Raw genomic sequence first — 26,231 nt, 5'->3', positions numbered from 1 at the left:
TAGTTCGGGTTTCTAGTGGAAATATATTTAAAAAGTCAATTTTGTTTGTCTTTTCCAACTATTTATCTTCCAACTGAGGCCTTTAGAGCTTAACTTGTTTCTCTAAACATTGTTAAGTGTAATACTGGGGTAAATATTTTGGGATATTCACTCCTGGGATGATTTCCAACAATCTTACAGGTTTACCACTTGTGAATCAAATTTCTCTCTTTAGAGAGACTCTTCTTAGACTGACTGACATCAACAATTGCATCTTTAAGCTATTGCTAATATTTGTCTGCATACTCCAGAAGATATTGGAGGATGCAGCTTGATAATAAGCTCCTGTTTCCTGCATTCCCATCTAAATCCTATGGAATCAACGGAGATAAACTTAAATTTTCCAGTATAATGAGTCATTTAAACTCTCCTTTTCTTCTGACTGTAAATGCTTGTGTTTAGTTATTTACAATTTAATTGAATGCATAATTTAAACCAGTGTATTTCTAACATATTTTTGCTGATCTCTTATTTTGTTCTGTTTTTTAGAGTTCAATTTGGCGAATCAAAACCAACGGCAGCGACAGAGCTCAGTTTGCTCCGGCTGCTTACATGGGCTCGCCATCTGGTCTGGCCTTTGATTGGATAAGCCGAATAATGTATTATACTAATCCCACCAGCCAGACCATTGAAGTGAGGACTTTCTGTTTTTGTGTTCTTAAATACTCTACTGCACATTGCCAGAACTTATCTTGGTTAACGTCGATAATGAAATTAAAACTCTAAATAAAACTGAAATAGACTTTTTGTTCTGATTTTCAGTTGTACAAAAAAGTAATAAATGTTGGGGTTTTTTTAGGTTATTCGTGTAGATGGAAACGAGAAATACAGGAAAACCCTCATCGCCTCAACTGGAAAACCAGAGGGAGCAGGAAAGCCTTTTGGGATTGCACTAGATCCTGTCCGAGGGTAATCCATCTGTCCACTAAAGAGGGGGAAAAATCAACCTAAGGAAGCTAGATGTTTTACTGTGCTTCTTATACAGGCAGACTAGACTTCATGTAAAATGTTACAGGGCAGTGTATGGCGAGATTCATTTGTTTCTCACATCTGTTTCCCTCTCAAGGAAGCTGTTTTGGACAGACAAAGGGTCAGATAAGGGTGTTCCTCCAAAGGTTGGCAGCGCTGATATGGATGGAAGCAACCTGAAGAACCTTTACACCACGAACCTGGCGAACATTGGGTTTATCACTGCCGACATCTCCACCACGAAACTGTACTGGGGGGTCTCAGGGTCAGGGGTGGTACGTAAAAAAAAAGTACCAGCACAACACATTGAGTATTACCAATTATTTCGTTTTTTAACACGACTTGTACCAATAAATCTATATTTTTTTTGTCTAAAAATCAACTTACAGCCAACAAACAGGTTCTTCTTCGATGTATTTTTTTGAATTTGTAAAAATCAGATAGAGCATAGGCTTAATAGCTTTCATGCATGAATTGGGACAGTCTTGCAATTTCTTCATATTTGATTAGATTCAGACATTTTACTTTTATGTTACAGCCGGAAGACAGGCAGAAAGGGAGGAAAGAAAGGATTAGGCCAGGGGTCTACAACCTGCAGCTCAGGAGACACAAGTGGCTTTTTGGACCTTCTTAATAACTTTGGCTAAATATTTAATGGAACCAGTTAACATTTTGAAATACAAATGCAGGTTCTTAAATGTTTTTATGTTTTTTTCCTGAATGATTTTCACTGAATTTCAACATTGAATGACACTAAAAGCACCTTTGTTTTTTTAAATAAAATATCCATCCTCTTTTATGTTTATCTTTATTGCAAATCCTAAAAATAGAAACAAAATGCTGGTCCTTGACAAGAAAATTCCTAAAGTGGATATTTTTCTGAAAAGATGTAATTTTTCAAAAAGTCATGTGACATTTGCAACTCTAAGCGAATTTTATTTGGCTGTCCTAAGAGCAAAGTGGCTCTTTCTTTAGGTTGTAAAGGTTGCAGACCTTTGGGTTAGGAGGTGTAGGCATTTTTTTGTTCTTTTCCTTGCTTTTTTTTGTGACTCCTCTGTTTTGTTTGCTCAGATCGAATGCGGCACCATGGATGGAGTGACCCGTGTTACAGTGGTCAGCGGCCTGTCTCATCCTGGGGGCCTTACAGTCTACCAGAACCACCTGTACTACACCGACCTGGACTATGAGGTCCTTGAGAGGGTGGACAAGGACACTGGAGCCAACATGGTGGTGATGCGGAGCGGCCTGTCTGGCCTGCATGCCCTAAAAGTCCACGCCAGAGACAGTATGTGAATATTTATATAGACTTCTGTTGATAAAGACTCATAATTCATTAATTTCTTTCACAAATGAAAAGATCTAAATTTTGTAAAATTTACATCCAGAGGTTGATTTTCATCTACGTTTATTTTAGTCAAAGTATTAACAATTTTCCTTCCTTTTCCTCAGACTCAGCAGGAACTACAAATGGCTGTAGCACCAACAATGGAGGCTGTCCACACCTCTGTCTCCCCAAACCTGAGAATCAGAAGACATGCGCCTGCACTACCGGATTTTACCCATCTCATGACGGCTCCCGCTGTGAAGAGTATGAATCGTTCGCCGTCGTCTCCACATCTGAGTACATCCGTGGCTTCCACATCAACAGCTCGGACCACTCTGAGGCGATGGTGCCCGTTGGTCGATGTATGTCGATGATATGTTGCTTTGCATGTTGGTTTTCGGGTGTGTTTTGAAAACTTCCACTAATGGCAGGTGGGATCTGATGGTTTCTTTACAGCATATTATTCTACTAAAAACAAGGTGGACCTCCATATTGAGTCAGGCTTTGTTTATTGGAGTGAAGACAGCAGCTACTCGTCATACAGAGGCATCTTCAGGGCCAAAACAGATGGAGGAAGTTTCAGCCGTATCATCAATTCAGGTGTTGGAGTAGGAGGCATTCAGGGTTTGGCTGTGGACTGGATTGCGGGTATGACTCATCCTAAAAAAGGTTTTGCTTTGCTCATTTGTGAGGAAGATCACAGTTATTGAATTATATTTCATGTTCAAATTTCAGGCAATCTGTACTTCACCAACGCCTTTGAAAAAGAAACTTTTCTGGAGATTCAGTCCATCAACTCCTCCTACAGAATGATACTAGTGAGGAGTTTTGAGGACCAGCCCAGAGACCTGGCGGTCAGCCCCAAACTCCGCTACCTGTTCTGGACGGATGGTGGCCAGTCACCCAAGATTGAGCGCGCCCTGCTGGACGGGACGAATCGCACAGTTTTGGCCTCGGAGAGCCTGGCGTCACCTCGGGCTCTGACTGTCGATTACACCAACAACTTCCTGTACTGGACCGACGATGTTCTTGACATGATCTCCCGCATGGCCGTGGACGGGACGGAGCGGGAGATCATCCGCTACGGGAGCCGCTATCCGTCTCCAACGGGATTGGCTATTTTTGGAAACTACATGCTGTGGGTGGATAAGAAGCTTGACAAGCTTTTCCAGGCCAGTAAAGACCCGGCCAATACGAACCAGACAGAAGTGAGTCATGAGTTTCGTTTAACATCTGCTGTTTGATTCTCAAAGTAATTTTGTTGCAAAACAAGAAATATGTGCACAAATCTTAAAGTAATTGCATAAACCATATGTAGAATTTAGTGTTTCTGAATTTCATTCACATAAATATTTATTTCATTAATAGCAATAGTATAAAAAACTGTGATAAATAGAAATAATAAACCTTTATACTGTCCAAACCTTAGAAGTATGTAGCAGAAAACAAAACTTATGGGTGAATTTTTTTCCAATAATTTTTAATAACTTCTTCATGCTCTCTTCCTGTCCAATAAATTTTAATCTTTATGTCTTCAAGCATATTTTATTTGTTAAATTACAGAAAAATTTAAGTTTGGGGTAACGTAAACACTGTCAACATCAAGCAGTAAAATAGTATTGGGTTCCTAAAGTCTGGCAAAGCCTTTAATTTAAGATTTTTTAGCTTTGAATATTCATGGTAACAGGAAGTGGGTGAAAAAATAATTTGAGCTTTATTCTTTGTACTTATATTCATCCATCTTATCGGTCCATTTTTTCATTTGTAAGTTAATACGTAAGTTTGTAGATTGTTTTTACATCTACAAACTCAAACTGGGCCTTTTGCAGGTCAGCAACCTTTTCCACTCAAAGGAAAAGAGACACTTTTTCCCCCACTGTAACAAAATAAAACTCGATTAAAGTCACAAAAAACAATTTTTTAAATATAGATGAAATGTTTTACTATAAAAGCTAACAAAATTAAAATATATTTCTATTTTTAAATTTCAGAACAAAATGATTCTTCTATTACAAAAGAAAAAAAAGCAATTTTGTAGAAAGAGAAGAGCCTTTTCTATATATATGGAAAATGAATAAAGATATATTTCATGATTTGAAGCTAGCTATTTTCAAAAGCCTGTACACAGGCCTAAACAACATAAGTAGCCTTCTCTTCTGCCTCATGGTTTTTGCAGGCTTTGTGTTTGCAGCTTGACCTCTGCAGGAATATCCAACCATAATCTCCACCTGTTGGTTTTGAAAGCACTGTTGAAATTAATAGTGATTTCAAGGTTTGCTGTTCTTCTTTTTAAGCAGAAAATATGTTTTAAACGTTGCCAGGTGATCCGGGACAGCCTTAACGGGGTGATGGATGTCGCCGTCTTCGACTCTCACGTTCAGCCCACCTCTGCCAACCTGGTGGGCTTCAACCCCTGCCATGAAGACAACGGACGCTGCCAGCAGCTCTGCTTCGCCATTCCCGAGCAGCAGAAACCCAAATGTGCCTGCGCTCACGGCTCGCTCCTTAGTAACGGTGTCACATGCGGTTACGGGCAGGACGAGTTTTTAGTTTTCACCACCGACTACACGTTGAATAGCCTAAGGTTGGACCCAACGGATCACAGCCTTCCCTTCCCCACGGTGAATTTGGACTACAATGTTATAGCGTTGGATTTCGACTACAAAGAGAGGCGAATTTTCTACACCCAGTCAAAGGGGTTAGGTCGGAGCATCATCGGCTACATCACAACATCAATCACCAGTCCGCCTGTAATCCTGGCCTCAAGTGAGTTTACTGCAAAGCATCACCTCAATTTACTTCGTCATTCTTCATTAGAATCACAATGATAAATTTTCCAGGACGATAAATTGGCCAAGAAATTATTGCAAAAAGCAATAACGTTGTTTTAATACCATTCTCAATCAATATAATGTAAGGACAAAATAATGCAAGTACACAGAGATCAATAAACTTTGATTTCCCTTGAACAGTTAACACCAGAAGTGGAAAACATTTTAAATATCCCAAATAAATAAACAAAACAACAAATAAAATGGATGCTGAAGTCTCAAAACAAGGTTGTCCTTTTAAAAAAGGGGCTAGTTGAGATCAGTACACCAGAATGAAGCCTTTTGTGTCATGTAGTCATTTTAGAAAAACAAAGAATGCAAATGGAAATTATCGAGCTTGATTTAATTCATTTTGTAATTATTTGATTTATTGCGACAGGCTTATTTTTGATCTCTCTGTTTTTTAACATCTCACATTCGCTTACTCCCCAGACTTGGATGATCCAGACGGGCTGGCGTATGATTGGATCCACAAGCGTCTCTACTTCACCGACTACGCTACGCGTAACATCCAGTCGATTGGCCTGGATGGGCAGAACCGCTCAGTCATTGCCCACGCATATCGTCCCAGAGGCATCATCGTTGACCCGTGCTATGGGTAAAAAAAACGCTAAATGTTTCAATTTAAGTTGATTTAATTGTATTTTTACACATCATATGTAATGTCTCCTTTAATTTTGTTGCATTGTCTATTCCCAGTTACTTGTACTGGACTGATTGGGGAACCCCAGCTAAGATTGAGAGGGCGACGCTAGGTGGGAACTTCCGGACCGCCATCGTCAACGACAGTCTGATAACACCAAATGGCCTGTCTATAGACTATGAGGAGAGGATGCTCTACTGGGCTGACGCCTCGCTGTAAGTCTAAAACATCCCTCTTCCCTAAAGAAAGTAAACTTTCCCCATTTATTTACTCGTGTTTTTCAACAGTTACAAAATCGAGCGGGCCACCCTGAACGGCGAGAACCGAGAGGTGATTCTTCAGGGAGTCCAGTACCCGTTTTCCATGACCGTGTTTCAGCAGGACATCTTCTGGACGGACTGGACGGAGCGGGGTGTGTTCAGGGCCGGAAAGGACGACGGCTCGGGTTACACAGTGCTAGCCCAGGACTTGCAGTACCGACCCAATGACATCCACATTTATGCGAGCTCCAAGCAGGAGGCGTGTGTCAGCTTCTGTCAGCAGTTCAACGGAGGCTGCAGTGACATCTGCGTTTCCGGTGAGAACCCAGTCATCGTTTCATTACTGAAAACAGGTGCAACAGTATGGCCAGGCAAAATTACATATTAGGGTCACAGTAGATAGAAGAGAAGAGGAACTCCAAGGAGTGCATTGGTGAAAAAAGTCTGATTTTCCAAAAATGTACTCGTCAAAACCCAAAAGTGTGATTAATCAATAAATTGATTTGTCAGCCAGACCTATACGACAGCTTAAAATTACTTCTTTTTACTTTTCCGTACCTGAATTAGACTGTGTGTTTCTCTACATGTAACATTGTAATAAGATCTTTTCTCAGGTAAATCAGATGCAAATGAAAACATTATTATTTTGGTAAATAATTTATTTAAATTGTAAGGCATCTTTAGTTTAGAGCCTCCGCAACAAAAAGAGACATTAATTAGCTCTGGTTCTGTTACTATCTCTTACTTTCTCTCTCATCGTTCCTGCAGGTCCAGTGGGCCCGGAATGCCAGTGTCCTCACGAGGGGAATTGGTACCTTGCAAATAATGGCAAAGATTGCATCAAAGACACAGGGAAGCGCTGTCAGCCTGAACAGTTCACCTGTCTCAACGGCAACTGCATTTCAGCTCGCTGGAAATGCGACGGCTTCAACGACTGCAATGATCGCTCCGACGAGCTGGAGAGAGTGTGCGGTGAGACAGAAAAGGAGTTTTTATGCCTCTATTGTATAAAATAATGTTTTGTTTTACGTAAGAAGCTATAATCTCTTATTTTGCTTCCTAGCTTTCCACACTTGCTCACCGTTGGACTTCACCTGCGACAACGGTCGCTGCGTCCCGATGAGCTACGTCTGTGACTACACCGACGACTGCGGTGACAACAGCGACGAGCGGGGCTGCGCCTTCCCCACCTGCAACCCGACAGTAGACTTCACCTGCGCCAACGGACGCTGCATCAACTCGGCCTACGTCTGCGACGGACGCAACGACTGTCGAGACAACGTTACATCTGATGAAATCAACTGCCGTGAGTAATGACAGGGCGGTTGATTCATGGAGAAATGAGTTTAGATCTACATGGAGGGGCAACACAGTTTTAAAGTCAGGGAGAGTAGTGAATTCAATGTAAATAATTTTTCATCCATTTATTTATCAGTTAGTCCAACTATTTCTCCTTTTATGCACCAGTCTTTCCGTCTTTCTATCTTCCATTGTCATTTCTGCGAATTTTATTATTGAATTTTTATTGGGAAAATGTGTAGAAACTCTGGATATAGAAAACTGTACGGAAAACTTACTACTTACAGAAAGAACTCCAGATTATCTGGCGTTTCTCAGTAACTACGCTAAAGTATTAATAGTCAGGATAGAATATGAATAGAATCCATGTCTCTGTTTCTTTTGTTCTCTAACCAAAGTATTAAATCTCCTCCTAGTTTCAAATCACAATTCAAAATGCACCTGTTCAAGTTGACCTATTCTTTATAATTTGTCTTATTTCATTTCTATTGAAATGAAATATAAAGGTGCTAACAAATAAAAAATGCATTATTAGTCAGATTAATATATCCTGCATTACTGTATAAGTCGTATCTGTGTGGCACTGAAGCTCTGATCTTCCTCCTTTTCCAGCTGACCGTGTGTGTCCAGGTGGCCAGATCAAGTGTGAACGCAACAATATCTGCATCTTCCCTGAAAACCTGTGTGACGGCTACAACAACTGTGGTGACAACAGCGACGAGAACCCCCTATTCTGCGGTAAAACACCACAAGAAACTTTCTTTAAAGAGACTTGATCATTAAAAGCTTTTTCCATTCTGAATTTGTTTTTTATGTACCACAACTGCAGCCGGCCGTACATGCGCTGCCAATCAGTTCAGTTGTGATGAAGGAAAGTGTATTCCTCAGTCATGGGTCTGTGACTCCATCACTGACTGCGCTGATAAGACGGATGAGCCTCCTTCTTGTGGTAAACCTTCTCTATTTAGGTTTAAAATATATCAGTTCTGTTCTTTTAAGAATCGTTTTCTTGCATAAATAAATATGTACTGTTTTAATTTGATGTTTTGAGTCACATTGAAATGTAATTTAAAGGTATTTCTCTGTTTTGTGCAGTGGACATAGTCAAAACATGTGCTGCTGGCGAGTTCACATGCACCAACGGGAACTGTATCCCTCAGTCCGTGGTTTGTGACGGCAACAATGACTGCTGGGACAACAGTGATGAGGCTCCAGAACTGCAGTGTGGTGAGACAGCGGTTTTACTTAAAAAGTATTTATAACACTTTTGATTCTTAAAGTTCTGTTATGTTACAATCACAGATTTTGAAGTATTTCATTGGAACTTGATGTGACAAACCGACCAAAAAGTTATTCATAAACATGAGCAGGAAAGAAAGGAAGCCATGATTTTCAGAAATGTTCAACAAATAAAGATCTAAAATTGAAGTATACTCGTTACTTATCAGGTGACTTCTAAAAATGTTTTCATTTTGGGTTTGCAAAACGCAACTTCATACTCAAGATCCCTTTTCAGTTTTAATAGTTTAAACACTAAATACACTTTAATATGTTTTAATATGCTCAGTGGAAACTGTTTTAGTTCTAAGGCAGGAATTACCGTCTACAGTCTTCCTTGTTTCTACTCTTAGTCGTTCCGGCAATCACCATAAAGGAAAATGAATGCCGCTCCTTGATTGGCTGCTTTGCAAATGCCAGCCAATAGTCAAGAAGCTGCAATTTCACATATTTTTGATATGGTCTACGAACACAAATTTGCAAATAGATAAATTTTTGCAAATAAAATTCCGTGAATACTTAACCAAGAGAGAATAATTTTAGTTTGCACTAATTTTGCTACTTTGTATTAATCTATTGCACTTAATTGAGTGAGTGACTCTATTCCTAAGGACCCAATGTCTTATTCGAAGATGTGTTCCTGCTCCATCTCAGCTGAATTACATTCTTAGTATGTAAAAATGTTTTGTATTGGCCTCATACTGAACCACTTATTTGATTCAGTAGTTGATCCTGAAACACACATTTTACCGTATTACCTTTCTCTTTGTCCTGTAGGTGAGCGTACCTGCAGTTCCAACCAGTTCACCTGTCCAACCTGGTACCCGGGTCACCCTCGCTGCGTGCCGCTGAACGCCGTGTGCGACGGGGAGAAAGACTGCGCTAACGCAGCCGACGAGCTGCAGAACTGTCCCATCCGGAACTGCCACATGAACGAGTTTGCCTGTGCCAACGGACTCTGCATCCTCATCCCATACCAGTGCGTGTGAAACATTTGCACAAGCGTAACAGCAGACGTTATTTAGCTCAGCCTAAACCTAACTCTCTACCTCTCCCAGCTGTGACCGCGTGAACGACTGCGGAGACGGCAGCGACGAGTTGAACTGTAAGTACGACACCTGCAGCAGCAGCCAGTTCACCTGCGGGAACGGAGCCTGCATCCCCGCCTCCTACACCTGCGACGGGAGTAACGACTGCCTGGACGGTTCAGATGAGGCCGACAGCTTGTGCGTCACGCTGCAGCCGACCTGCTCGCCCCAGCAGTACATGTGCAGCTCAGGAGAGTGTATTGACCTCCACAAGGTGTGCAACGGGCAGAAGGACTGCCAGGACAACAGCGATGAAAAAGGCTGCGGTGAGAGAAATGAGCTCATGTACATTACTGTGTTTGATTCGTTACAGTGAAGACAGATTAAAGGTGTCACCTAAACAGGATATGTTTTAAGACAAATTAACCCGGATGAGATCCTTAGAGCATGATGGGCCGTTCCTTTGTTTTTATTCTAAGCCGTTTTTACTGGAGTGATTGACTTTGTAGCTCAAATATTTTATTTGTAGAATAGTTGTCTCAGTTCAATTCAATTCAATTCAATTTTACCCTGCAAAAACACAAAATCTTACCAAGTATTTTTGGTCCAGTTTCTTAGTACACTTGAAATAAGAGAAAACTAACTTAAAATTACTTTTCAGCAAGATGTAGGAGCTTGTTTTAGGTCAATAATTTCTTAACATTGATGGAAAAGTTACACTGGAAGATCATTTCATTAAAAACATGAAGAAACTGTCTTGTTGTAAGTGAAACAATTGACTTAAAACAAGCACCTATATCTTACTGAAAAGTAATTTTAAGTTGGTTTTGTCTTATTTCAAGTGTACTGAGATATTTGCACTAAAAACTTGACAAAACTACTTGTTTTTGCAGTGTTTTTATATAGAGACAATCCAAAACAAATCTCATCTTGAGCCACATCATTTTAATTCAATCACACTTACCAATAATCCTAGTTGTTAAACAGTGCATTAAGCTCAAATTATCATTCTAAGGAAATCCAGCAGATTGGATGCAGAATTCACTCCTCTTATACAAGACAGTGGACGATCGCTTTCTTTGTGTCATTGACATTACAACAATCCCTTTTACTCTTGTTCTCTAGGGGGGAAAAGTTCCCAATGGAAATCATTAAAGGGAACATTTTTTTTGTCACACTTTCTTCTCAGCATAATCTACAAGATTCTTCTGTTACGCTTCTATTTTGTTCTGTTTGTCCACCAGGTGGCGCATCTTTTTCTTATTCAAAGCATGCATCAAAACTTCAAACTTTCTTCTAACTTTTAGCAAGTGTGCTTTGCCACAGTAATGCTAATTATGGATCACTGTTCATTTTAGATCATGGCGTGTGTGTTTTAGAAATCTACATATGCATAATGTATTTTATGGAGAATTATTTATTTATTTGTCAACAACTGGTCAATAAAGAAGCATGGAAGAGGATTAGGGCAACAGAAGAAAACGACTCTTTTCTTATAATTCTGACTGTTTTCTGACTTTTTTCTCAGAAGATTTAAGTCAGAATTCTGAGAAAAAAGTCAGAATCTCTTCTGTAGAAAACATACCAAAATCTGCTACATAGTTTTAAAACACTGGCCTGTTTAAACAAAAAAAATGTAAATACATTATATTTTTTCCCAACTTTAATTAGAGTAATTAGAGTTTTTCAGCTATTTTTGCTTTTTTAAATATTCTCAGTGCAAAACTAATCTTTATTTTTGTATTTTTTTTTTTCTTTCTGCTTAGGAGTCAATGAGTGTTTGAACACACAGGTCCATCAGTGCGCTCAGCTCTGCACAGACACCCTCACCGGCTATTACTGCTCCTGTAACCCAGGCTACCGCCTCATGCCCGATGGAAAAGCCTGCGAGGACATCAACGAGTGCACCACCACGCCGGCTGTGTGCAGTCAGATCTGCGAGAACAGCGTCGGCTCTTTCCACTGTAAATGCGCTCCTGGGTACATCCGCGAACCGGACGGACGCACCTGTCGTCAGAACAGCGGCGTCCCCTCTTACCTGTTGTACACCAATCGCTACTACATCCGTTATTTATACGTAGATGGGACGAAGTCTGGCATAGCGCAGCAGGGCTTGTCAAATGTGGTCGCTGTAGATTATGATGACTATGAGAAATGGCTGTATTGGCTGGATGTGGGTGCTGGAAAGATTGAGAGGATGCGTTTTGACGGCACTGGCAGAGAGACACTAGTGGCTCATAACATCGGAGGAGCTGAAGGCCTGGTAGTAGACTGGGTGGGAAGGTGAGTAAAAGGAGAGCAACATAAAGGATTAGGCTTATACATTATAGTCAAATGTTTGCAATTAAAGTACGTCAGTAAGAATGTTTTGCATCTTGCAGGAAGCTGTACTGGGTGGATAGTTATTATAGCTCGGTTCATGTGATGGAGTTGGACGGGCGCTACCAGAAGAAGCTGGTGACCGGAGAGTTCAAAAACGGAAATGACACGTATTTCATCAGCCGACCGCGCGCCGTGGCCATCAACCCCAAATATGGGTACACATACACAATAAAGCACAAGCTTTAAAGTTGTTGAATAACTCAAAAAAAATAATTTTAACTCTTTGTGTGAGACATTTTTGTAACTTTAAGATCTAATTGTATGTATAGATGATATATTTGAATAAAAATTCCTACTAATCTCATTATTTGACTTTTCCTCGCCCTCCTTCTTCTTCCCTGAATGTCTCTTTTTCTCAGATGGCTGTACTGGACAGACTGGGGCGACAAAGCGTATATCGGTAGAGTTGGCATGGATGGCAGGAACATCAGCGCCATCATCACGACCAAACTGGAGTGGCCCAACGCTCTGACCATCGACTACACCACCAACAAAATCTTCTTTGCTGATTCACATCTTAACTTTTTGGAGTGAGTTACTAAAAAATTACAGTGCATTCACAAACTGTGAAAAGTGTTTTCCTTTTGGGAAATACAAATTTCCTCTCATTTTTGTTTAAATATTTTAGCTATGCAGACATGGACGGCCAGAACCGACACCGGGCCATTGCTGGGACTCTTCCTCACGTCTTTGCTGCTTCCCTGTTTGAAGACTGGATCTACTGGACAGACTGGAACACTCACACCTTAGAGAGAGCGCATAAATATACCGGCGAGCAGCGCATCATCATGGGGAACAACACCCATCGGCCCTATGACATACGAGTCCACCACCCTTACAGGCAGCCTAGAAGTAAATCAATATATAGTATTTAAATTGAGTGTATGAGAAGACTACAACAACTATTTTATTATTTTTTGGGATAATTTTATTCACCAGGTGAGAACCCTTGCTCCTCACATCACCTGACCTGCAGCCATCTGTGCCTGATCGCTCCTGGAGGTCAGCAAGCTTCCTGCGAGTGTCCGGATCACTTCATTGGCATAGCGTTGGGATTTCAGATCCAGTGTGTGGCAGACTGCTCCAGCACCCAGTTCCGCTGTGGAGACAACGAGAAGTTAGTCTGATGGAAAATGCTGCTTCGTATCTGTTTCATTTCATAATCCACTGTTATACTTATTCATCAAATCACTCCTAATTTGTCAACTACCATCACAAAGATGTTTTACTAAACGATTTAATAAAATTATAATAATTAGCATATTTTGAGAGAGGCACAAGTGTCACAATTTGAATGTGAATTTATTTAATAAGTGACAGTGCAAATTAATCAATAAACAGATTTAGCAATGAGGGCTAATTTTCATCTGATTTAATACAAAGATAAGTTTGGGGAAAAAAATGAAAAGAAAATGTAAATAACTGCGTAAATTAATTAGATATGGCTTCGCAATTTATAAAATACTAAATAAAATATTTACATTTTAAAATTATTTATTATTTTCATTTAATATTCATAGCATACACATTTATCTGTTGGTGGTATATAGTTTACTGATTTTAAACATTTTTATGTTGCAACGGATTCATTTATTTATTTTATCTCCCAGTTTTACAAATATCAGTGGTAAAATTGGAAATTGGAAATTTTATCACTGATTAGTTCGTGATTAGTAATTAGTTTGTTGTTGTGTGGCTGTGTGACTCGAGCAATCCAATGTCAGTTTAGATCATTTCATTTGAGAAAAGAAATATGAAATAAATAAACATTAGAGAATTTAATATGTAATGAATTAAGTTTTTGGTTAATTTTTAACAACTGATTATTTTTTATTTGATAAATTAATAAATTATTTACAGTAATTATAAATGTCTGTAAAATTTGACTTGGATTTCTGACATATTCCAATATTTGCTCACAACTCATGATCAAATAAAAATGGAAAATTAAAAACATCTCTATTAATTCATATAAATTCAAAAAAGGAAATTTGAAGGGAAAATTAATTATAAAGGTTTATCTATCTATCTTAATTTGCCACTGTTTTTGTGTGTTTTTCTAGATGTGTGCCTATATGGTGGAAGTGCGACGGCCAATCAGATTGCGGCGATGGTTCAGACGAACCTCAGACCTGTCCACCTCGGTACTGCCGCATCGGCCAGTTCCAGTGTCGGGACGGGAACTGTACCTTCCCCGGTTTCCTCTGCGACGGACACCCAGACTGTCCTGACAGCTCAGATGAGGACGCTGCCCTCTGCAGTATGGGAGTTTCATAAACCTGAAAATATTAAATATATCAGTCAATCAAATCTGATCAGATTCTTAGTGGAAGTCGGTTCATGTTGTGTTTTGTGTTCTTGTAGGCGATCATCGATGCGAGGTGAACCAGTTCCAGTGTAAAAACAAGAAGTGCATCCCTGTGTCCTGGCACTGCGATGGATTCACCGACTGCTCTGACGGCAGCGATGAGGACGCAGAGACTTGTGCTCAGAAGACCTGCCGACCTGGAGAGTTCAAGTGCGCCAATGGCCGCTGCCTACCTTCTAGCTACGTGTGTGACGCCCAGGACGACTGCGGAGATGGATCAGATGAGCCGTTTGAAACCTGCAGTAAGTATCAGAACGGGTCCGGTGGAGGTCTGGTGTTACTGGAACGTCTTGCACGTTTCTGCACGTTCAGATCTCACCTCTCGTTTATCTTTCTGTCTCTTCTCAGTGGGTCCAGAATACAAGTGTGATGAAGACACAGAGTTTTCCTGCAAGACAAACTACCGCTGTGTTCCTCAGTGGGCCCGCTGCGACGGCACAAACGACTGCTTGGACAACAGCGACGAGGAAGGCTGCGGTCAGTTCTTACCTGCTATCTCCACGTTTGATCTTCTTGTCCTTCAATATTCTTTTACTTTTGAGGAGTTTTCTACCTGACTGCAAACAATAAACCAAGAGCTTATTAACTTTGATACCAAACTGCAGTCATTATTCACTGACCATGTGTTCAATCGCCCAAACAGAGGAGCTGACCTGTGACCCTCTGGGAGATTTCCGCTGTGACAACCACCGTTGTGTTCCCATACGATGGAAGTGTGACGGCGCCGACGACTGCGGCGATGGATCTGATGAGAGAAACTGCGGTAAGTCTTTGATTCTTTATGTTTGAACTCAGTCGTTGTTGAAGCTTCTGAAAAATATTACATCCATGTTTCTCTTGCTTTATAGATTTTGCTATTTTTTAATCTAATTTGTACTTTGTTAATTTATTCTCCTTTCCTTGTAAGCTTTATATCAGATGAATCAGCTGCTTTCAGGCTGTAGATAAATGTTTCTTTGTGATTGATTTTTTTTTTCCAGAGCCAAGGTCTTGCACTGAAAGCGAGTTTCGTTGCGACAACGCTCAATGCATCCCTGGAAACTGGCGGTGCGACCATGACAACGACTGCGGAGACAACTCGGATGAACGAGACTGCGGTGAGCATGCAGTGCATTTAAAACCCACTTCGTTTTTGGTTTGCAGCTCTACCTTTATCAGCGTTCCTGCACAGAAGTGAAAAGTGTTAAGTTTGCTTTTGATACTTTCTAGGTTTGGATTCACTGAGCACTGAAAATTCTTCTTTCCAGACTTTATTCTTTATTCTAAAAGTTACAAAATTACATTTTTATTTATATTTGTATAACCTGCATTGTTTATATATGTGTCTTGGATTTTCAATTTTCCATTTTTTGGGTTTCTGACTTATATTTTACTGTTTTTGGGCTTTAGACAACTTTTAGTCTCAGAACAAGTCCTGTTTGTCTTAAATTTCTTCCACATCAGTCACCTGCTACTTTTAAAAATTTGTACAAAGACAAAACTTATCAGTTGAAAAACTCTGTTTTACACAATTGGTTTTTAGTTTTGGATAATCCAGTCCAGATTTGGCAAATCTAAAAATAATAATCCTTTTTTTAATTTCAAGGACAGTTTCAGTCTGATCCCATGATTTGTAGAACAGATGAAGCATTTTCAGGGTGTACTCAGATCTCCCTAAAGTAATAACAATAATAATAAGAAAATAAATTTGACTCTGGAAAATAATTCAGAAATTTTAAAACAAAAGATGCTTTAAGACCCTGATTTGTGCTTCTCTCTCCTTCAGAGCTGCTGACATGTCGCCCGGGTTTCTTCCAGTGCAACTCGGGTCACTGCATCCCCACCGCGCTGCAGTGTGATGGTCAGGCCGACTGTCTGGATTTATCTGATGAGACAAGCTGTCGTAAGTAAACATGAAAACTAACAAAACCCTGCCAGGTATCCAAGTATTTTAGTTCACTTTCTCTTACAAATATAGAAACATTATTCCAGATTACTGGCTTCCAAAATGATCAAACGGTTGTGTAACACAATGGTTTACATCTTTATGATTAAAGTTAACATGAATCGTTCCCAGAATACTTCCTTAAATGACTGAAAACGTAATTTTCTTGCAACAGCAGTAATTAATATCACAGAAATGTAAAATTATACTTTTTTTTAATTCAAAATTGAAACTTGCAAACTGGACAATATGTAAAAGCCATAAATATTTGAAAGCTTAACAGCAGATTAGTTCATTCCTTTTCATGTTTTACTTCAGTTTTATGCGTAATACTTAAACACAAGTTCTAAAAAGTGTTTCTTCATTGACATGCAACAAAAATGTATTTAAGTGATGCACTGGAGTTTATTCTTTATTTTCAATTTGAATATCTTCTTGTTCAACTTAATTTTGAGAAATGTTTTTGTGTCGTCACAAATAATTTGGTTTATACATATATTTTTTTTTGCAGCAATGTGATTCTCTGATTCTTCCGACTTTTCCAGCAACTCGCTACCCAGGAGGCCGTTGGTGTCGTCCCAATCAGTTCCAGTGCGCGAACCGGCTGTGTGTGAGTCCAAGCTGGGTGTGTGACGGCGTCAACGACTGTGGAGATCGCTCCGACGAAGTGCTCAGTCTTTGCTGTGAGAAAAATTGCCATTTTTATCCTTATAATATTCTGTTAAAGGTTTTATTTAAACACAAACGTTTCTGATGAGAATATCGTGATGTACATATGTAGGTTCTTATGATCAACACAAAAAAGCTCAAAATAATAAGCTGTTTTTGAGTTAAGCTAAATTAACAATAAATATAAAAATCAATAGTATGTGACATGTAAGAAAACTAACTATAGACTTATTGTTATGAAACTTTTGTAGTGTTACAGTTTGAGTTTTGACTTTAAAACAACGTTTTTTAACATACGTCTGAACTTCAGACATGGAAATTAATATATTTACTATGAGCTACAAACCTTGACCCACCTACAGAAAATTCAGATGTAAAATTGGAAAAATGTTGGTTTAAACTGTTCGTCATTTGATAAAAACAGAAGTAAAATTATGTTTGTTTTTAATCAGTGAACGTCACCTGTAAGATGCCGTCCAGGTTCCGCTGTGCCAACGGCTACTGCATCTACTCAGGCCTGCTGTGCAACATGAAGGATGACTGCGGAGACGGCAGCGATGAAGACGAAGTCCTCTGTATGATTTACACACACACAAACAACATTTTATCTGCATCTATAAACCACAACACCACATCCAAAGCAAGCTCGGAAACATGTGGACAAATCCACATTTGCAAGCTTCAAATCAGGATAAGTGCAGAACTGTTGTCCATTTGTTTTGTCTTTTAAATGTAGCCATAACCAGATTTGTGTTAAGTTTCTGAGATTGCCAAGCATTAGTCTAAACCCCTCTAATGCGCTGACCTTTGCTGAACCGAGGTCAGTGAAACGGGAAATCCCGATGTAAAACCAGTGACCCCAAAGGTCACAACGCCTCCAGCTTCCAGATGATAAGAAAGTAGTTCACTTCATGAAAATGTTGCACAATCGGCTTAAACATCCATCAAATTATTCTTAGAGAAGATTATATTGTTAGGGGCAGGGTAGTCATTCCCACTGGCTTGTTCATGGAAAATAAATTGTTTGTTGGTCATATCATGTTACAACATGCAGCCATTGTTTCTGTGTGGCCTCTTAGTGTTTGATATCAAAGTGTGGTGGAAAATGTTTTTATCTTTAGGTCTCTTTAAAGAATAATTGTGCGTCTTTGACAGGCCGTGAGCCCACCCTGGCCCCCTGCACGCTAGAAGAGTTTAAATGTACCAACGGACACTGTGTGGCCCTGGCTTACGTCTGTGACCACAACGACAACTGTGGGGACCATACAGATGAAATGGGCTGCAGTGAGTAACACAAACACTTATTAACCTTATCGAAAACATATTTGAGTTATTCTATGTCTATTTGTAAGAAAAATTAGACAAAAGTTGGACATTTATTCACCAAAAATTTCAGATTAAACATATTTGGGGTTTAATTCCAACTAAAGAGATATATCAGACTTATTGGCTGCCATTTTTTGCTTTAATTGCTTAATTGGTTGTTAAGTTACTCTACTGACAGGGCTGAATTATTAAAAACAGCTTCATATCTGCTATTGGGTGTTACGGTTATAACATGTAAAAGGTAACAAAATTGAACTTGTTACCTTTTTAAAGCTAGAACTTTCTGGCGATATAAAACCATGTTTGACTTACAAGAAGACAAGTTTTTAAAAACATAAACACCTCAAAAGCACAAAATCTTACCAGGTATTTTTGGTTTAGTTTCTAATGAAAATGTCTTAGTAAAGCTGAGAGAAAACAAAGTTGAATCACAAGTAACTTTTCACCATAATATAGGAACTTGTTTTAAATTAATTCCTTAATGTTGCTGAAAAATTTCTAGTTATAAGTGAAATAATTTGGCAGTGGAATAAGACATTTTTCTCATATTATAATTTGAAAATGTCTTGTTCCACTGGCAGATTATTTCACTTACAGCTAGCACTTTTTCATCAGTATTAAGGAATTATTGACTTAAAACAAGCTCATATATCTTGCTGAGAAGTTACTTGTATGTTAGTTTGGTCATATTTCAAGTGTACACAGATATTTGCACTAGAAACTGGACAAAAATACTTGATAATATGTTTTTGCAGTAAAGGTATTTGATCTATGCAAAAAATAACATTAAAACGTTGCAGTTTTGAACTACAACGTTCTGTTTAACTCACTTTAGTTGTTAGCTTTGCTAATCTTGAGTTAAATAAGATGTTAAAGTAAGTTAGGTTATTTTCCTAATCTTCTCAATCTTAAAAAGGGTCTCAAAATGTTTTGAAGTGTTTTTTATAAAATAGCTGCAAACCCTTGAAGCTAGGTAGTAGATAATAAAAAGATCTGATGTGAACATTTTCTGTTTTGATATTTACATAAAGATCAAAATTCCTCTTGTTCTTTTCCCATTTTCTTCTTGAGTTCTTTAACAATGTTTTGTTTGTTTGTTTGTTTTTTTCTACAAACTCTGAATCCAGATTTTGGCCAAGATCGAAACTGCGATGAGAAGCTCTGCCAGCACGTTTGCACCAACCTGGACGGTACCGGCTTTATCTGCTCCTGCAGGACTGGATATAAGGTGGACCCCGACAGCACCTACAACTGCCTCGGTACACGCATTCCCAACCCAAAGAGGTCCAAACCCACTTGTTCTCCCTTTCAGAACCTGACAATTTTCTCTGTCTTGCAGACATCGATGAGTGTAAAGAGTACGGTACCTGTCCTCAGGTTTGTAAGAACACCAAAGGAAGCTACGACTGCGAGTGTTCATCTGGCTACAGGAAAGTGGGTGAAGGAAAGATGTGTGAGGCTGAAGGTGAGAGCAATCTTTTATGGGCCTGAAGCAACTTACGGGGTGACGAAAAATCGAGGGACATTTTCACCGTGGTAAATATGTGCTAAAATATGTAGCGTGTGCTTCTCCTTCAGGAGCCGCTCCTCTGCTGCTGCTCCCGGAGAGCGTTCGCATCCGGAGGTTCAACCTGCAGGCGGAAACTTACCACGACTTCCTCCAGGAGGAGGAGCGCATCATGGCTCTGGACTATGACTGGGACCACAACAACACTGGATTCAGTAAGACGCTTTTACCAGTCGTCGCTTTAACAGGAACATTTTGTGCAAAATTCACATCTTTTACGTTATTATACTTCCATTTAAGTCTCAAATGGTTCTCAGACACTCAGCACGTCAAAAAACTACCCAGACATTTTTTTTGGCAATATGGTAGTGTTTTTTTGTTTCTGGAAAATGAGCCGTATCAAAAACCTCCTGATTGTTGAGCCACAATTAACAGACACTGCGCTGTTACCTAGCAACCCCAGATGACCCTTGCCCCTCTAGAAACCCAAGCAGAGCTCCAGCACATTTGATCAGCTTGTTTTACTGCTGTATGTACAATGGCTGCTGGAAAAGACAAGTGTGTTATTGTTGACTTACCGTTCAAAAGCCACTTGATGCATTCTTGTTGGTTATGCAGGAGGCTCCACTTCTGCTTTTCAAAGATGCACAGTTGTATAATTTTGCATCTGTTTGCAGCCATTTTCAGGTGCAAGTGCAAACTTTGATTTGTGGGGGCGTGGCCAGCTGCATCTTATATGGATTAGGATGTAAAATGACAAGACGCCCTAAAACATCTCATTCTTTGCCTTTTGTTTATTAACCTTTTGTTTGCCTTTTGTTTATTAACCTTTTAGGTATGGTATACTTCACTGTTGCTGGTAAGGACTCTGAGCCTGGTGCCATTAAGAGAGCATACATACCTTCAGTGGATGATGGCAGTAATAACATCGCTGCTGCTGTTGACCTGGGTATCAAATACATCACAACACCAGATGGCATCGCTGTGGACTGGGTGGGCAGGTGAGGTACTTGATTTCTGCATAAGCTTGTTATTATAAGATTGTCCTCTAATGAGAAGTTTGTATTTTCTCTTCCTAGAAACCTTTACTGGGCAGATTCCAGGCTGAAAAGATTAGAAGTGGCCATGTTGGATGGACGCTACAGGAAGCATCTTGTGAAGACTGATTTGGGGTATCCATCTGCTGTGGCGGTCAACCCTCGGCTCGGGTAAGGCAGGAAAAGATTGCGTTGCTGTTGACAGAAATAAAACAAACCTGTAAAAATTACTTGTCTAATTCCTGCTGCAGAATGCTGTACTGGGCAGACCGAGGAGACGTAGCTAAGATCGAGTGTTCGTGGTTGGACGGGCAGGAGAGAAAAGTTCTAGTAGCCGACGGCCTGGGTTGGCCCACCGGCCTGTCCATCGACTTCGCCAACGGAGACAGAATTTACTGGTCGGACTCCAAGGAAAGCCGTATTGAGTCTGTTCTGCCTTCAGGAGAGCAACGCAGAACAGCAGTTTTTATAGGTGAGAAACAAGAAGTGGTTCTTAAATGGCTCACATTGTACAATAAATATGACCCAGTAATTAAAGGTAATAAATAATGGCTGTCTTCTTGCTGCTTCTCCTTGAAAGTCACCTTTGTTTAGTGTTGGACTAATAGACTAGACTCTCCCACCTGATCTATACATGGCAAAAACACTAAATCTTACCAAGTATTTTTGATGTAGTTTCTAGCGCAAATATCTTGAAATAAGACCAAACCAGTTTTAAGTCAGTGATTCCTTAATATTGATTAAAGAGTATTAGTCCCGCTGACACATTATTTGAATAATCTGCCAGTAGGACTAGCATTTAGCAATTATTGACATAAAACAAGCTCCTTGCTCAAAAGTTACTGATAAGTTAGTTTTGTCTTATTAATACTGTACTAAGATATTTGCACTAGAAACAGACAAAAAATACTGATTTTGTATTTTTGCAGCCCTTCTATAGTTACAAAAGGCCATGTGGCTGTTTGATTCTCTCTTTTCCCTGAAATCTACTGTCACATGTTGGACTCTATTAAGTAATTAGCTGACATTTTATGACAATTAGGTTTATTTTATTTAGAGGTGAACCAGGGTAAATACCAGTGTGAAAAGATTGACAACCACAAAGATAGTTCTTTTTCTTCTCCCGGCATAACTGTGCACTATTTCATGTTGGTTTATCAAATAAAGAGATTAAAGTTTGATTGTCCAAGTGGTTTGATTATGTGGAAAATTTCAGGGTCTGCTGCATTTACATGCCTGAAGCTTATAAAATATCAAACTTTCTGTCTTTTTTTTTTTTTTATGCGTAGATGTGAGAAACCCCTTCAGCGTGTGCGTGTTTGAGGACCACGTTTACTGGAGCACTCAGGAGAAAGGCGAGATTTTCCGGCAGGACAAGTTTGGCCAAGGAGACAAAGTGAAACTGTTGACTGCTGGACCTTGGCTGACTCAGATCTCTGTGTACCAGCAGCAGAGATACAACTCCATGGCCAGTAAGACCAACACTCACATCACATGTTCAACAGCTCTATGAAGAGAATGTCGTAGTATGTCCTTTATTCTCCACTCTTTTCATTCCACCTTTTTTTTCTATTTTTTTTTACGCATGCAGTAAAGAATCCATGCAAAGGAACCTGCAGCCACCTGTGCTTGATCCGGCCTGGAGGCTACACCTGCGCCTGTCCTGAGGGCACCAACTTCATCACCGGCAGCAACACAGAATGCGACGCCGGTAAGAAACAAAACCTTTTAGCTTCACTTGTGTTAAGAGAGCAGAAGGAGATGAATTTGTGCAGATACAAGAACAGAGAAGAGAGAAAACTCACTCAGTACTTCTATGATTGCTCAGGTTTTGATCCACCGCCCACCATGCCTCCACCATGCCAGTGTCAAAATGGAGGCACGTGCTACTTTGACGACAACAAGGCTCTTTGCATGTAAGAGTTTGGGTTCTGTTTCACTGCATTAAACTGTCTTAAAAATGAAAAAACACAAGTTCATCTTTTATTGCAATGCCATGATCACACACAGTAAAAAAGATGAAAAATCCAACCTTCACTGGGGAAATTATTCATTTAATTCATTATGAAACATGGTTCAGACTGTTTAGAAACTTTTTATTTCTAACAAATGACTTGTTTAATGGGGTCTTTGTATGAGATACACACTTTATTTTGCCCCTCCTTTAAATATAGGAAAGACAAGAAAACACTTTAAAAGTCAGGCAGAGGCTGCAGGGAAATAGCTACTTCCTTAAATGAAGTCAGTTAGATGATTGACTTTTTTTTAAAAACTGAAACTGTGACAAAAAAAAACTGGAAAGCATCTATATTTAATCTGTGGGGGATATTGTAAAAATCTCCAAAGCTAAGTGTTGAAATTATGAATGCCAATAAGTTGAATATTTGTTCAGAATATAAACAATGTGGGGTTTTTTATGTATGTTTTTACTCCACAGATGTCCTTCTGCATGGAAGGGTGACTACTGCCAGACCAGTGTGCACAACGTGGTTGCATCTTCAGGTATGTTTTTATTTCCATAGATATAACAGAGGAAAATAAAAATAACATTAATATTATTATCAAAAAGTCTCATCCTGTGTCTCTTCCTTTTGTGTTTCCCTGACAGTTGGAATAGCCATTGGGGTGACGGTGCTGGTTGTGGCCCTGCTGGTGGCTCTGGTTTACTTCTGCAGGAAGAAGTCCAACATCATGGAGAGGCTGCAGGGCAGCTTGCCCAGCATGCCCAGCATGCCCAGTATGCCCAGTATGCCATCCATGCCCACTTTCTCAGGTTTAAGGTAAGCTGTTGAGGTCAAATATTCAATCATAGCAGAAAGATGCACATGGGACAAATATTACAACATATTTTGGATGCTAAAACTGGTTTATATTCTACTTTTTTAAAGGCGGTTTCTATATTTTTAATGCATTTGACTGTGTCAGCGTTTTGACACGTTGAGTTTTTCTTGATGATGTTTAGGAACGGATTCACCCAAAATGGACCAAATACAGAAGAGAATGAATCGAGGCCGAACGGAGATACAGTCAGTAATAATTATCTTTATTACCTTCTTTTTGTCTCATTATGATTTTTCAGCACCGTTTTAAACTTCTAACCCGGCTAGTAAACAGTGTAAATAAACGGCTGTATTTTCGCCCGGGGTCAGGTTCCCTCCATCTCGGTGTCGATCTTTGACACGGAGGGGAAGAGCTTCGAGAATCCGGCATATGAAGCTGAAGGGCAGCCTGGCTCTACCAGCAGGGTGACGCCCACTTCCACTCCTGCTCAAACACACAAGGTCATTAAAAACACACACAACTGTTCGCCTCCACTTTGGAGTTATTCCACTCACACCTCAACCTGTTCATAGCTGAAAAAGTTCTTATCCTTCTAGATATGTTGTTAAATGTATTCTGTCTGATGCCATTTTCTCATGTTTTTTGATGGAAATATGTTTAAAAGACATTTATAATTTATGCTCATGACATTGTAAACAAGTGCAGCATAAATGTTGATGAGCTTAATTTATTCTTCCTCAGGAGAACATTATTAACCCCCTGTATGTGGAGGAAGGTCAAGCTATGGGTGACCTCACAACAAGTTCAGCTAAATCTGCCATTTCTAAGGTCAGTCTATTAACCAATTGAAACAATAAATTATTTTTATTGTGATAGATATTGTGATCTGTCTGTCTATACCTATCAGCATCTATTTATATATCTACATTTACATCTATCTAAATATCTACATCTAGCTATATATCTCTATCTGTCTCTATTTATTCTGTAAGTCTGTGTTTCTGGACCTCATGTTTCTGAGCTCAGCATCAAGGATTTAATCTTCCTGCCTGTCTTCTTTCTCAGGAGGCTGTCGGTGCATTTGAAGAGGATGTTGATGTTGCATCAAGTTCCCGGGTAGCCATGGAGGTATGCATCAAAGTTTAGGACAAAAGGTTTGCAATCCGATGACGGCCTCTGTAAAACCTTTGTCTAATCGAAACTTAATTTCTGTTTTCAACAGCAAATCAAACCCACTCAGGATGAAGGTTCAGGCGCCGTCGTGAATCCCATCTACATGGTGAGCGAAAACTCACCATGCAGAAATCTCTCTATCATGTAGCCATGGAGTCTCATGTTTTATTTGAAGTAAATATTTACCTAATAAAGCAGTGCCATGTGGTAGAAAGCCTTAAGAACATTTATTCTTCCTGTGTTCTCAAACTGTTTTTGTAAAATTAGGATTCCAAAACTACAATAGCACCAGAAAAAGTATCTTTTTTTGTCCTACTATCACAAATGTAAACAAAAATGTATTACTCAAGACTAAGAGTTAACTTTCCCTACAACAAACAGTCCAGGTGGGACTGACATCAAAATAAGAAATAAAAAATAAACTACCTCATTCCTACTGTTAAGTACAGTGAGCGATCTGTGATGCTGTGGGCCTGTTGCTCTTCTAAATGCCCTAATATTCTTGTTAGAATATATAGCGTCAACAATTCAACTCAACTTTATTAACAGTTGACAGTTTCACAAATACTCACAGAAACATCCAAACAACAGGAACCTAAGATGAGAAAGAAAACCTTACAAAAAAATCAAATAAAAACAAAAAAAGTAAAAAAAGGCAAACAGCAGGGCAGATGTTCTTGGAAAAACTAGTTTAGTTGTGTTTGTTCTTTAATACTACAAATACTAATAAATACTACTACTTTTTAAATGAATGAAAATCCGAAAAGTGACTAAATCATTGCAGAAATGTTTTTTAGGTGCAAAATTGATCTCCCTAGAAAATCTTAGTTCCCGGATAAAAACCTGGAGACCCTTGTAGAGAGAAGAACTGTCATTATTTTATACAGTTTTAACAGCAGAAGGATAATCCTGTATGTACTCAAATTAAAGGCTTTATTCATTTTTATTCTTTCACACATCTTCACAATGTTAGTGACTTTAACTTGGATAGAAATTAGTTCATTTTGCTGCATCTCTATACAACATTTTTGATGTTCTTGCAGGCATACGAACGAGAGTCTACTTCTGATTCTGACGTTTGAGATGACCTCTGCGCTCCTGGATGGGAGATAAACCCACCGGAAATAAAAACATGGACTTAACAAAATTTATCTAGAAACCTTGTGAAAGACAAAACACAGTATTCTGTGACACCTTTAGATGTAACTTAACTTCAGTGAAGGTATTTGTATGAATATAATCTGGAATATGTGATTTCTAATGAGTAGAATCCGGCTGGTTTAGTTCAGCGAATATTGTAAATCAAACCATTGAAACATTCTTTATTAAGAGTTTGTCTCTTTTGTAAATTTTAATTCCATGAAGCATCTTTTATTAAACTTTTATCATTAAA

The 26,231-nt window shown here is 39.3% G+C and overlaps 1 protein-coding gene across 1 annotated transcript in view; it reads left to right on the top strand.

Annotated features, from left to right (window-relative positions):
* Positions 1-26,231, top strand: part of lrp2b (low density lipoprotein receptor-related protein 2b) — a 42,736-nt gene extending 16,505 nt beyond the window's left edge. Inside the window, exons 33-81 of the mRNA XM_028029003.1 lie at positions 529-672; positions 839-948; positions 1,106-1,283; positions 2,080-2,293; positions 2,458-2,694; positions 2,789-2,980; positions 3,068-3,540; positions 4,654-5,098; positions 5,596-5,761; positions 5,863-6,021; positions 6,094-6,383; positions 6,835-7,038; positions 7,130-7,372; positions 7,978-8,103; positions 8,195-8,314; positions 8,461-8,592; positions 9,421-9,622; positions 9,702-9,997; positions 11,438-11,954; positions 12,053-12,208; positions 12,413-12,583; positions 12,682-12,905; positions 12,993-13,170; positions 14,117-14,313; positions 14,418-14,663; positions 14,770-14,898; positions 15,065-15,184; positions 15,402-15,518; positions 16,187-16,303; positions 16,891-17,028; positions 17,467-17,589; positions 18,170-18,298; positions 19,468-19,599; positions 19,680-19,805; positions 19,919-20,062; positions 20,683-20,848; positions 20,927-21,055; positions 21,136-21,356; positions 22,174-22,356; positions 22,476-22,595; positions 22,713-22,800; positions 23,322-23,386; positions 23,493-23,664; positions 23,847-23,910; positions 24,034-24,165; positions 24,407-24,493; positions 24,731-24,793; positions 24,888-24,944; positions 25,882-26,231. Of these exons, the coding sequence (XP_027884804.1) occupies positions 529-672; positions 839-948; positions 1,106-1,283; positions 2,080-2,293; positions 2,458-2,694; positions 2,789-2,980; positions 3,068-3,540; positions 4,654-5,098; positions 5,596-5,761; positions 5,863-6,021; positions 6,094-6,383; positions 6,835-7,038; positions 7,130-7,372; positions 7,978-8,103; positions 8,195-8,314; positions 8,461-8,592; positions 9,421-9,622; positions 9,702-9,997; positions 11,438-11,954; positions 12,053-12,208; positions 12,413-12,583; positions 12,682-12,905; positions 12,993-13,170; positions 14,117-14,313; positions 14,418-14,663; positions 14,770-14,898; positions 15,065-15,184; positions 15,402-15,518; positions 16,187-16,303; positions 16,891-17,028; positions 17,467-17,589; positions 18,170-18,298; positions 19,468-19,599; positions 19,680-19,805; positions 19,919-20,062; positions 20,683-20,848; positions 20,927-21,055; positions 21,136-21,356; positions 22,174-22,356; positions 22,476-22,595; positions 22,713-22,800; positions 23,322-23,386; positions 23,493-23,664; positions 23,847-23,910; positions 24,034-24,165; positions 24,407-24,493; positions 24,731-24,793; positions 24,888-24,944; positions 25,882-25,920 (8,481 nt within the window). The 3' untranslated portion in view covers positions 25,921-26,231. The remainder of the gene's footprint in view (positions 1-528; positions 673-838; positions 949-1,105; positions 1,284-2,079; positions 2,294-2,457; positions 2,695-2,788; positions 2,981-3,067; positions 3,541-4,653; positions 5,099-5,595; positions 5,762-5,862; positions 6,022-6,093; positions 6,384-6,834; positions 7,039-7,129; positions 7,373-7,977; positions 8,104-8,194; positions 8,315-8,460; positions 8,593-9,420; positions 9,623-9,701; positions 9,998-11,437; positions 11,955-12,052; positions 12,209-12,412; positions 12,584-12,681; positions 12,906-12,992; positions 13,171-14,116; positions 14,314-14,417; positions 14,664-14,769; positions 14,899-15,064; positions 15,185-15,401; positions 15,519-16,186; positions 16,304-16,890; positions 17,029-17,466; positions 17,590-18,169; positions 18,299-19,467; positions 19,600-19,679; positions 19,806-19,918; positions 20,063-20,682; positions 20,849-20,926; positions 21,056-21,135; positions 21,357-22,173; positions 22,357-22,475; positions 22,596-22,712; positions 22,801-23,321; positions 23,387-23,492; positions 23,665-23,846; positions 23,911-24,033; positions 24,166-24,406; positions 24,494-24,730; positions 24,794-24,887; positions 24,945-25,881) is intronic.

Source organism: Xiphophorus couchianus, chromosome 10, assembly GCF_001444195.1.
Source record: "Xiphophorus couchianus chromosome 10, X_couchianus-1.0, whole genome shotgun sequence".
Taxonomy (NCBI): domain Eukaryota; kingdom Metazoa; phylum Chordata; class Actinopteri; order Cyprinodontiformes; family Poeciliidae; genus Xiphophorus; species Xiphophorus couchianus.
This window is presented reverse-complemented; position numbering and strand designations above follow the sequence as displayed.